The sequence below is a fragment of the Cetorhinus maximus genome, chromosome 10 (assembly GCF_964194155.1).
Source record: "Cetorhinus maximus chromosome 10, sCetMax3.hap1.1, whole genome shotgun sequence".
Taxonomy (NCBI): domain Eukaryota; kingdom Metazoa; phylum Chordata; class Chondrichthyes; order Lamniformes; family Cetorhinidae; genus Cetorhinus; species Cetorhinus maximus.
The window spans coordinates 80,558,122-80,570,944 of record NC_135888.1 but is presented as its reverse complement, the minus strand read 5'-3'; the positions used below and the strand labels follow the sequence as shown (position 1 = coordinate 80,570,944).

The window sequence follows — 12,823 nt, the reverse complement described above, 5'->3', positions numbered from 1 at the left end:
GTCATTGGGAGCATTTAGATTTTTCAGTTGTTTGCAGAAGTTATGTCAACTTTTTATTTTGTTCAGTTTTTTTGCTGTTTTACCACATATGTTACCTAACAGAGCATTAGAATATTGTCGTCATCTCTATGATGGTGGGGACCTGGAATGGATTCCAGCCAAGACAAAAGGCGTGGATGTCTCCTCTGTCCCATGTCCTGAGTGAAACAAATTCAGCCAATCTCACTGGGAACAAAACCACAAGGATATATTGTATCCTCACAATTGAAAAATGGGACCCTCAAAATGGCGGTCCAGATGGTAGGCTGTCCTGTTTGGGGGTCTCACCTTCGAGACCTGAGCCACAGGCCGCAACATGACACCGTGCTTTATCCGTTCCATCATTTCATTCACAGCTTTCACTTTCACATCATCAATCCCGGTCTGGTCTACAGAAAATGAGAGAGAGGAAATCAAACAAGAGTATGCATCTTACTCAAAACTACATGGCCCAGGGCTGGATTTGCTAACTTCTGCACTCCAGTAATGAACCTGTAACAGTGAGATACTTAGGTTCCTTCTCCTCCATTAGCAAAATGTGTGAGAATGTCTCCTTCCTCAGGCTGAGACTTGTTAGACTTTAATTTCATGTTCCCAGGATTTTTCTTCCCATTTCAGATCTATTGAAATACAAATGCAAGGAGAGCTCAGCTTGATCAGTGAATATCATATTCATAAGGAGGAGGGAGGTTCATGTTCAGCTTGCAAAGCTCATAGGGGTTTTGTTGTCTTTTCAATATTTCTTGTAAGGAGCAAAACTTTTCAGCACAGAGCAGCTGTGAGTCAAGCCACAGCAAATTTATTTTATATGTCTGGGGCCAATTTTAACTGAATGTGCCTAAAGTCAATGGGAACTAAAATCGGCTGGGTGTGCAATCCTGTCAGCTAACCACTGAGCGGGTTATGCTCTCTGTTTTGGAAAGATACTGAAAACTTCATCCCAACAGACTGTGTCTATTATGTTGATGAATTTTGACACCTACTTCTGGCATAACGTGAGGCTGATTACTTACTGTTGGTAGGTTCAGGCTTCGGCTGTGTCTTGGAGTTCTTGGACGATCTTCGTACTATTGCAATGAGGGAACTGTAAGGGAAAAAGTGAGAGTCCAGGCAGAGACAAAACAAATCACCTCTTCACAGCCACAATCAAAACTTCCTTAACCCACAACAGCCTAGCCATTGGTCCTCTGTTTGCCACAACACCTGTGCAGCTACTGATTTGTTCAGCTACTGTCCCTCATCTCCTCTGATGCCCTCAAAACCATTACTATCTTCCATCTCTGTAATTCCTCTGGCATGGTGTACATCTTTGCTTTCTTGAGTCCAAGACACACAAACTTGAATGTATCTGACTTACAACTAGGTGTAGCCACCTGTCCATCATAACTGAATGGACGACATCAAGCTCAGCTGGACCTCACTCTCCATGTTCTCTCAATACTTTAGGCTCATCTTAGTGACAAAGATAACCCCAGTCTCTTTTTCTCCATTAGCTCTTCGCACCACTATTCCCTCCACTACCCTTCACCATCACCCCTAACAATAAGTGTGAAGTACTCATGGATCTTGTCACTGACATAGAGACCACCCATTCAGCTGCTTTTATTGTTTTCCCTTTCTACTCTTGCCCACCAAGCCAACCCTTCCCCTGCTATTCTCCCTATCCTCAATTCGAACCCCCATCTCTCCCTAGTTTCATTCCCCTATGCTCTCGTCCACTAGATCTATCTCCTGCTTCTTCAACCTCCTTTCCACATCTAACTCGTGGAGGATTCCAAGTACATACCTTATTGGGTTGCAGCGTGTTGATGGAAGTGGAGGGGGAGGGGGAGGGGGAGGAGGAGGGGGAGGGGGAGGAGGAGGGGGTGGAGTTGGTGGAGGGGGTGGAGGTGGAGCTATGGCGGGAGCTGATTCAATTACTTGAAACTTTATCTTCTCCTTTAATTCTTTCACTGCAAAAAGATGAAAAGATGCACTTTAGTGCTTGGAATGATCCCTGCTGCTCTCATGTGCAGTGATGACTATTTCATTCTGAAACGTGGTTCTCATCAAAAAACGCTGTTATCTCAGGCCAAGTATAGACATTCCTTCCAGAGCCGGAAGGCAAAATAGTGCTACAGCAACAACAAAAAGTGTATTTCTATAGCACCTTTAACATAGCTAAATGTCCCAAGGTGCTTCATGGGAGTGTTATCAAACAAAAATTGACACCAAATCACATAAGAAGATATTAGAATAGTGACCAAAAGCTTGGTCAAAGAAATAGGTTTTATCCTAAAGGAGAAGCAAGAAGTGAGGAGGCAGAGAGACTTATAAAGGGAATTTCAGAGCTTAGGGCCTAGGCAGCAGAACACACAGCCTCCAATGGTGGAGTGATTAAAATCAAGGATGCCCAAGAAGCCAGAACTGAAGGAATGCAGAGATCTTAGGGCTGGAGGAGGTTGCAGAGATATAGGGGAGAATTTTTCCCCACTCAGTGGGGGTGTGGTCGGGAAGCTGACTACCGCCTGCAATTGGGGCCAGACCTCTATTTCACGCTGGCAGACCAGTTAAGGCACACACAGCATGAAACGTTTGCGTGCATCCTCTGGAGAGCCGAGATCTTGAGGGCCCCGGCTTGCTTTGACTGTGCTCAATGGGCTAGCTGCTCCCTCTGTGGTGATAGAGGATGAGGTTGAGGGGGTCATGGGCAAAGGTTACGAAGGGAATGAACAACTGCTGCTCCTCCTCCCTTCGCATGCCCGAGGGCACCAGCCTGATTCCTTGAGGGGAAGGAGCACCTGGAGGGTCATCAAGGTGCCCCGTTTCCCTCTTGCGTTGCCACTCCAGGAACTCACCAATGGCTACCACAATGGAGTGCAGGTTTGCGCTCATCACCTAGTTCTGCTGGACCAGGGTCTCCATGGTGTACACCATCCTTCCCCTGGAGACCTACATATGCACACACATGGGCATTACTTCATCAGAGAACAGGCAGTCGTACTCCTCCGGCTTGCATGCCACTTTGTTGAGGGCTTCCAACAGCTGTGTGTGATGTTCCCTCACCTTCTGCTGAATCTCCACGATGAGTTGGACGGCCGAATCCAGAGGCTCGTCATCTGACTCGGACCTCACAGATGCCTCTTCCCCAGCAGTCCTCCGAGTGCTGGGGAGCTCACACAAACCTGCCTCCTCCTGCTGCGGACACGTGTTCGTGCCGTGATCACCAGATTGTGAACCCAAGCCTGCTCTAGGTCTAGGTCCCACCGAGGTGTGTATCTCTGCATTGGTGAAGGGTGTGGGTAAGTGCTGTGATGGGTCTTCCAGGCTGCTTATTTCCAGCTTTTCAATGGAGGAGGTGTCCTCTTGGCTGGAGTTGAGGACCTGGATGAAACTGAGGGACTGGATGGCTGAGGGTGTCAGTTGCTCGGCAAAGCTCCCTGTGAACCAAAATAGAGATAATTAGTGCGTCAGCAGAGTCAAAAACAGGAGAGAGAGCAGTCACAGTTGCGTTGAGAGAGGGATGATGTGGTGCAGGATTCTCATGTGGGTTTTCGCCGGCGACCTCACCGTCACCGCAGGCACAGTCCATGTCCTCACTGGTCAGCGCGATGGCACGCTCCTCAAAGTGAGTGAGGGACCTAATGTGGGCCACTCCACCCCTGTTCTGGGACTACTTCCTGCTGTTGTGAGCCAGCTTTTCCTGCATGATAACAGATGGAGAGAGTGTGAGCAGGACAAATGGCACTGCGTGGAATGTTTGTGTGGTGACCGGAGCCATGGACCGGATGAGGATGTGAGCTCCTGATGATATGAGCCTGGTGGAGATGTGAGGGTGTGAGTGAGAGTTAGTGGTGTTGTCCCTTAAGGTGTGTGATCCTTCTGGGTGTGTGATGGATTTGTGAGTGTGAGAGTTGAGAGTGATGAGGTGTTTGACCTACCCTAGCAGAATGGATGAGATCATTCATCCTCTTCCTGCACTGAATGGCTGACCTCCTTTGTGCTCCAGTGATGCTGACTGCTGCTGCCCACCTCCTCCCAGGCCGGATTTGTGACTCTGGTTGACCTCCTATGGCCAGAGAGGGAGTAGAGGACATCGCGGTGGCCTTCCACTGCATCCAGCAGGCACCCCAGAGAGGTGCCACTAAATTTGGGGGCTGCCGTTTTTCTTTGCTTTTGGAGCCATCTGTGGCCTGGAGCAGTCCTGGCCTGTAGACATGAAGTAGGCATGCACTCTGGTGAGCTTTAAATATGGCGCCTGGAGCGAGGAAGCACTGAGGTCACTGAGCAATCTGGTGTGTTTCCCGTGGATGCATTATTAATGAGGCAGGACGCGCTGGGAATGTGATGATATGGCGCGAAAACCCACCTTTGCAGCCGGCAGGTAAAACAACTTTTTTCCCCACCTGTCACCATATTCTGGGTGGAATTGTCCCAGATTTGCACAATGTGTCTGTCTCATTTCCTACATTACAACACTGAGTAACATTTGGAAAAAGTACTTCCTTAGCTGTAAGAGCACTTTGGGACATCCTGAGGTTGAGGCGCTAAATGAATGCACATTCGTTCCTTCTTTACAATCAGTTCACACCTTGGTCCTCCAGCTCACAGTTCCTCTGTTCCACCTCTTGTACTCGTTGCTCTGACTCCCGTCTCTCCTCCTCAACCATCTCCAGTTGTCTCTGTAATGTACCCAGTTCCTTCTGCAGTGCCGACTCATTCAGGCAAGACTCTAGCTCTTGAATCTGTGGAGGAAGGGCTTGGAAATTATTGCCAGTTTATAACATGGAAACTGTCAGTGCCTCAGGCTGCCTTCAGCTGGTGCTGTACAAACCACTGGCTCAGAACCAGATGATACACTGCGGTGTTCAACTGGGTTACTACACACAATGGTGTTCAGCTGGGTTACTACAGCACCACAACTGGTGTCTATCTTTAAATCGGGTGCATCATAACCAACTACAGCCTGCAAGAATTAAAATATACTAGTAAACACTGCATCTCAGAATAGTGGGGTGAGCATTTGTCTCTCTTATATGACCCACATTCTGACTTCTTGGAATAACCTTTTTCTCAAGTCATCCTTGTAAAAATGTACTAAGTATTGTTTAAAATTCAAAAAAATGACTCAGTTTTCTGGTCATTGGCTAACAACAGTCACCGCATTTCAAAGTAATTCATTGTATATAAATTGGCATGGGACATTTCTGAATGATGTGCTAAGGACATTTTATTAATTTGTTCTTCCTCACTTAGAGATTCTATTCTCCGCAGCGCAGATTTTCAATGCAACTGGCCAGAACTGAAACTCCAGTTGCAGAAAATGTCTGATTTTCATTGACTTCGTTAGAAATGAAAAACAGACAGTTTCTATAATGGACGGCTAATCCTTCACTTTAAACCTAACCAGCAATTTAAAAATCCACCCCCATGTGTTTGTGATGCAAATTTGAATTATCTGGCACACAAGAAGGCTTCTCAGGTTGATGGGCTTCGATACCACGTTACAGCACTGAGCATTTTGTCCAGTCATAATTCTACTTAATCTTTATTCTTTCAGGGGATGTGGGTGTCACTGACAAGGCCAGCATTTGGTGACCATCCCTAATTGCCCTTGAACTGAGTGACTTGGTAAGACATTTCAGAGGGCAGTTAAGAGTCAACCATGTTACTGTGGGTCTGGAGTCACATGTAAGCCAGACCAGGTAAGGATGGCAGATTTTCTTTCCTTAAAGGACATTAGTGAATCAGATGGGTTCTTACAACAATCAATGATAGTTGTCATGACAGTCATCACCAAGATTAGTTTTATACTCCAGATTTATTAATTGAATTCAGATTTCACCAGCTGTCATGGTGGGATTTGAACCCATATCCCCAGACCATTAGCTGGGGCCTCTGGATTACTAGTACAGTGACATTACCACTATGCCACCACCTCTCCTAATGGCCCTGATAACAATGGGGAGGTGAGAGGGTCTGTGGATGGGGGTTGGAGGGGCAATGTGGTTGGGCAGGGGGAGGTTGGGGCCAGTGTGGTGGGGTTGAGGGGCATTGTGGTGCTGTGCTGGGCAGGGATGCAGTGTGGTGGTGTAGGAGAGCAGTATGGGGGAAATGAGGGGCAGTGTGGTGGTGTAGGAGGGTAGTGTAGTGGGGCAAGAGACAGTGTGGTGGTCGGGGTTGCAGGGGGCAGTCTGGTACTTTTGGGGGGCAGTGTGGTAGTGTAGGGGTGTGGGGGGGGGATGAGGGCGGTGGAGTGGGGTGGGGTGGCACTATGGTAGGGTGAGGGGCAGTGTAGTGGGGTGGGATGGGGTCGGGTGGCAGTATGGTGGGGTGAGGGGCAGTGTGGTGGTGGGGAAGGTGGGAGCAGAGTGGTGGGGTGGGGGCAGGGGCAGTGTGGTGGGGTGGAGGGTAGTGTGGGGGGGGCAGTGTGGTGGCATGGGGGCAGGGGAGGCAGTGTGGTGGTGTTGGGGGTGGCAGTGTGGTAGTGTTGGGGGACAGTGTGTTGGGGTGGAGGGTAGTGTGGGGGGGCAGTGTGGTGGTGGGCAGTGTGGAGTGGGGGGGCGCAGGGGACAGTGTGGTGGTGGGGGGCTGGGGGCAGTGTGGTGGTGTTGGAGGGGCAATGTGGTGTGGGGGGGACAGTGTAGTGGTGGGGGGTGGGGGGTGGGGGGCAGTATGGTGGCGTTGGGAGGGGCAGTGTGGTGTGGGAGGGCACAGGGGACAGTGTGGTGGTGTTAGGGGGGAAATGTGGTGGGGGGTGGGGGCAGTGTGGTGTGGGGGGGGCAATGGGGTGTGGGGGGGACAGTGTGGTGGTGGGGGAGTGGGGGCAGTGTGGTGTGGTGGGGTGGGGGGGTGGCAATGGGGTGGTGGGGTTTCAGAAGGAAACTTTGATTTCCTGGAAATCAAACTGAGTTTAACAGATGGACTGATTTTAAAGATTTTAAAACATTTTTGACTTTTATTTTTGAAGAAAGGCTGTTTCCCAGATGCAACTAGGCAGATTGAAGGCTGACTGTCGTTTAAATAGGCCTGTGGAACCAGGCCGCAGCTTGTGATCCGTCATCAGGAAGGGGTCAATGATCGTGAGGGAGTCAATCACCGGGAGGGAGTCGGAGAGATCACAGTGAGGGGTGGGGGTGTGAAGTCAGAGTAATCACGGTGAGGACGAGTCGGTCAGATGACAAGGAGGAAGTCGGACTGATCATAGGGGTTTAGATAATCAGGAGTGGGGAGGGGTGTGGTTTACATATTGGCTTGCTGGGCACAGGGAAATATTCTTTCTCCGCCTGGTCTATATACAGTGTTAAGAAGGCACTTACCCAATGGATCTGGCTCCTCATGCCTCCATTTATCTGCTGGGTTTCCAGAGGCCTGAGAAATCGGTCTCTGGGTATTAAAAGTACATTAAATTGGAGGCATGCAAGCTCCTTAAAATATTTTAAGGACTGACACAGCTTCTGAGAGCAGGCTGCTTGCCAGCCAAATGATCCACATCTGTTAAAACCAGAACTGCCCTGGGTGGGGGTGGATGCGGGGGTTGGGGGGAGGTGGCGGATAGTGGGGTAGGGCTACAATTCCACCCAATGTACTCGATGGATTTGTTAGTGGTGCAGTCTTTCGGTTGGGATGTTTAACTGAAGCCCCACCTGTTCTCTCTTGGTAGATGTAAAAGATCCCATGGCACCATGTCCAAGAAAAATATGGAAGTTTGTCCTGGCACTTTGGTCAATGTCCATCCCTCAACTAGCATTGCTAAAACAGATTATCTAGCTGTTATAACATCGCTCTGTTTGACACCTTGTGTGGGGGAGCAGGGGGTGGGAGGTTGGGGAATGGTCACGAACCATCACTGACACCCTCACTAGTCCTGCCCATTGAAGTAGCTTCTGTCTCCCAACCATTTCAATTTTTTGTTTTTGTTTTTTGTGCAAACACAAATAACTCCAGACACCTCAATGTATGTTGGTACATAAGTCCAAGTAAACAGCCAGAATGAGCCTGGGCATTTGGTCAACAGGAGCTGATATGGAATAGGATGCTCCTGAAGTCACTCTCCAATTCTGATATCACTTTATGATGAGGGAATTTCCTTAGCTCCAGATCACAGTGGGAAACCCTCCTCCTCCCACCCACCATTCCCACTAAAGAAAACAGCAACATTCCTGTTGGAACCCACACTATGACCTTTATTTGATGCTGGAGCCTTTCTTCCTCCAGGGTCTTGGTGATGGTGGCGACCTCCTCCAGTGCTTTGAGCAGCTGTACGCTGGGATCTACCTGCTGCAGTAGGATTGCACTCTGGCGATTCACCTCCTTCTGCTTAATCAACATCTGCAAGGGAGTCAAAATACAACAATAGTAAATCCGTTCAGGGCAAAACATCCAGCAAGTCTTCACCATCCCCCATACCTCCCCCTCCTTGCCCAACCACTCCCATCCTTAACACTTTCCTTCATTGAAAAACCTGGCTGAAGGCCAAGGTCCATAATATAGAATGCCACGTCTGTTAGAAAGACCAAGGGAGAAGATGATGTAAATCTGGAAAGATTGGTTTAAAATCTTGTAGTAAATGAGAGGAAGAGTAGGCAGAGAAAAGTAGGAGACCAGTAGGGCTGAAGTCTTTGCAAAGAAGGATTTAAAGTAGGAGATTGTTGATAAGCTTTTAGGACAGTAAGGGCACAGGGAGGAATAATGATATGGAGCAATAATCAAGGCAGGAAGCATAAAACTGAGAAACAATAAAGGTTGTGACAAACAGAAAGATGTTGGAAGCAATAGGTGGAAGGAGGAGCTTCTGTCAGATGGTAAGCTATTTGGCATCTTGTCCAGCAGCGTGCAAGGTGTGCTAGATGAGCCTTCAGATCCAAATCCTAAAACTAATTCATAGCTGTTGAAGGGAAAAGAAGTGTTTAATACAACAGAGGAAAACAAACTCCTTGGAAACAGGTTCAGCAATGGGGGAAATGTAGGAGTTCCATATGAGATAAAGGTGATGGTGAGGCAAAGATTGCCAATATAGTCAGTGAAGAAGGATTAAGGGTGATCCTGGATGACTTTGATCTCAGTATTTGCATCATTCCCACTTCCCATCACAGGATTTAATAAGAAGGAAAGAATTCTGCATTGGATATTAACCTTAACCACCATAAACAATGGAGGCATCCATCCTCGAGCCATACCTTCATTCTTTCACCTCTTTCAGTCCATGAAATAGATGTTTCCCAAAAAACCATGGAATTACTCACAAAATTGAATTGAAGATGAGGTTGTTCAGTAGTGAAGACCATGCACTCAAGAGAAATTGTCTTATCCATTACCCACCAACTGGTCCAAGAGTGTTTTAACAGGTAAACAAGGAAACCCCTGTATACTTTAGGACAGGGGGCCCAAAATTCTGAACCAATACAGTCCAGTGTCTTGTGCCCTAAACTCTTTCCTGATGCACTCCAGGCAAATATTTCCAGATCAGAATACAACACATTATTCAAACCTACTCCTGCTCCTAATTCGTATGTTTGTATGTATGTATTAACCTGTAAAGGACATCACTTCTCTCAACACTGCTTTATACAAGTAAAGGCAACTACAAAACAGGAGATTGACCAGGGAATACAATGGACACATAACATCTTTGGGCTTTAGTAAATAATTAACACTACAAATTTTATTAGAATACAGTTCTTTCCTATTCAGCAACCCCCTTCCTCTCCACTTGAGAACTAATAAAACCACAATAGTAATTTACATTAAAAGATTTGAACTCACTATGTTTTCTCCTCAAGTTATGCAGAACATTCACAATTGTATGGGACAGGCTAGTGGATCAACTGGCCTTTTCCTCTCTATCATTTCTCCATGTTCACCTGGTCTCTCAGATCTTGCTGACCATAACCAAGAAAGCAGATGGTTTTCCTGCTCCCAGTTTGGCTGCTACAAAGTGCACAAAAGTTGTTCAAGTACAGTTCTCCCTCCAATATTCCCTTTCCTTTCATCAAAATCCTGGGGTTTGATTTTTAAACACCCATGGGGTTAGAAAGGGTCTGGGTGCACTTTGAAAATAGCGGTCCCCGATGGCATCTCAGTGTCCTAACACCTCTGGGACATGCTGCTATTTTCAAAATGAGAGCAGGGGATCAGAGTCAGGAACCAACTTGCCTCCAATTACCTCCAGGAGGAGCTTGTTAAAGGGCTGGAGATGGCCAGAAGGTGATTTTCAATTTGTAAATCACTGAACCGTAACGGTCTGGCATATGTTAGTTCACAGCTGTCAGGTGCAATGCCGAGAGTATTATAGTAATGTTTTTGCGGAGGGAAAAATTCTTGACAATAAGGGTTATTGTGGCAGATCGGGTCCAGTATCTGTGTGGTAGTTGTTTGGCCACTTGTCTGCATTGTGAGGCTGCAGGCCCTCTAATCTCCTGTGTCCTCAATTCTGTCTCCTCCATTCTGCAAGGCAGCAGCAGGCCCCATCATGGCTGCCATTTGCCTTTGGGGATTGTGCTCAGCAGGCAGCTCCTGCCTCTTGGCAATGCTTGGCACCACTAATTAGGTGGTGAGCTTGCCAATTAAGGGTATCTGCATTTTTTTTACTCTTTCATGGAATGTGGGCATTGCTGACTAGGCCAGCATTTTTATTGCCTATTCCTAATTGCACTTCAGAAGATGCTATTGAGCCACCTTCTTGAACTGCAGCAGTCCATGTGGTGTAGGTACACCCACAGTGCTGTTAGGGAGGGAGTTCCAGGATTTTGACCCAGCGACAGTGAAGGAGTGGTGATATATTTCAAGTCAGGATGGTGTGTGGCTTGGAGGGCAACTTGTAGGTGGTGGTGTTCTGGTGCATCTTGTTGCCCTTGGCTTTCAAGGTGACAGAGGTCATGGATTTGGGAGGTGCTGTTGAAGGTGCCTTGGTATATGAAGGAAGCAACATTGAAGCAACACAATGTGGCTCCAGGCCACGATCCAGAAATTATCCAGATGTCTGGCTCCCGACTCTGGATTGAAATTCAAGCCCCTATCTGAAGTGAAACTGTGAAAACACACTCACAGTGCAAGTCTAAATGCTTCCAGTATAAAATTCTGATGTAGACTCAATGGATTGAATGGCCTCCTTCTGTGCTGTACAATTCTATAAAAATATTGAAAATGAAAAAAAGACTGTTTGGCTAACAGTGAAGCATCATCCAATTGGGTAATGAGTCTTTTTGCTTTCCAATTGGCATAGGAAGGCAGTATGTCAAAAGGATATTGGCTGACTAATGGCCAGTGTGTGGAGCATGCCATGTGACAAAACCTCCAGGAATAAATTTAATCACAGTTGGTGTTCCTAACTGTCGCAGTTCAGTGTAATTTTTGAGCTGGGTTCTCTCTGCGCTCAAAAGTCCTGACGCACCTTGGAGCCCTGGATAAATAGCTCAGAAAACAGACGGATACTTTGGCCTGTGGTCACAGTTATGTGCAACCCATTTACATGTAATTAAAATGTTAATCAACTAAATTTGGATTTTCTTGAAGAGATGTGGTTTTGCTGCTGTACAATTTCCCTACAGTAAATCATGGACCCCTCTGAGTGTTGACAACACTGGATCAATGAGCAAATCGCCTTGGCCTCGAGGCTACAGAGAACAAAAGGGATAAAATTACAAAAAAAAAGGGGGGAAATGTATCAGGTCCATATCCCTAGAAACGATTAATGTTTCACAAACCTTTCTATTTGTTTGCAAAGTGATTACATAAACAGCTTCAAAATCCCTCATAGCATTACTTGCCTGTGACCTCACTGTAGTGAAAATTATGCTCAAATCTTATCCAACCCACAACTAAATAAAGCTTGCCAAATGGTTTTTGATGAATATTATCCCCTTTAATGATTGGCATCAATATCCAGACTGATCCCCGTTGATGGACTCATTGACTGTGGTTGCTGTCAGTTGAGTGCGAGTACAAATCTCCACCATTACTCATCAAGAATCACTGAGACACAGTGTGGACCCAGTTACAGTGATTCCACTGGCAGCTGGGTTCTAACCTCTGAAGTGTTTGAAGTATGATGGAAGAATTTTGAGTTTCAACAGGGTTTCCTCTCCTAAAGGGGAGGCATTGCAATAAGGATCATTGCCTGCAGATGTACTAAACTACACAGCAATTCTACCAGAATGCTCTGCTAGCTGTGGTCATTCGCTCCCTCCCACAGCAATTCCCCTCTGATACTGATATACTGGTTGGCACAATTCAACTCCTGTTGTGTTTGCTTCCTCAGAAAATGGCACTGCCTTCATGCAAAAGTGACTGGGAGCCAGAAAAAAGGCGTGTGCCATTGATGTTATGATGCTGCCACTGTGTGATGTGATACTCTTCAGACAGTGTGACTTATGTCACTTTGTCACATGCTTCTCTGCAAATGAAAATGGATCTCCTAAACAGCTCTCCATGAAAAAAGGATCTTGCCTTTATAAGCGTCTGCTCAGGATGTTCCAAAGTGCTTTACGACCAATGGATTACTTTTAAAGTGTACATACATACTAACATATGAACAAGAAGCAGGTCTAGGCCACTTGGCCCCTTGAGCCTGCTCCACCATTTAATAAGATCATGGCTGATCTGATAGTAACGTCAAATCTGCTTCCCTCCTATCCCCGATAACCTATCACCTCCTTGCTTACCAAGAATCTATGCCTTAAAATTATTCAAAGACTCTGCTTCCACCGCCTTTTCAAGAACAGAGTTCCAAAGGCTCATGACCCTCTGAGAGAAATAATTTTGCCTCATCTCTGTTTTAAATGGGCGACCACTTATTTTTAAACAG

The 12,823-nt window shown here is 46.7% G+C and overlaps 1 protein-coding gene across 3 annotated transcripts in view; it reads right to left on the bottom strand.

Moving 5' to 3' along the window:
• The window catches only part of shtn3 (shootin 3), a 136,215-nt gene that overhangs the window by 19,952 nt on the left and 103,440 nt on the right, over positions 1-12,823 (bottom strand). For all 3 annotated transcript variants that reach the window (XM_078550673.1, XM_078550674.1, XM_078550675.1), the window contains 5 exons: positions 8,203-8,349; positions 4,610-4,763; positions 1,826-1,991; positions 1,053-1,123; positions 328-428 (listed from right to left, as the gene is read on the bottom strand). In XM_078550673.1, the coding sequence (XP_078406799.1) occupies positions 328-428; positions 1,053-1,123; positions 1,826-1,991; positions 4,610-4,763; positions 8,203-8,349 (639 nt within the window). The remainder of the gene's footprint in view (positions 1-327; positions 429-1,052; positions 1,124-1,825; positions 1,992-4,609; positions 4,764-8,202; positions 8,350-12,823) is intronic.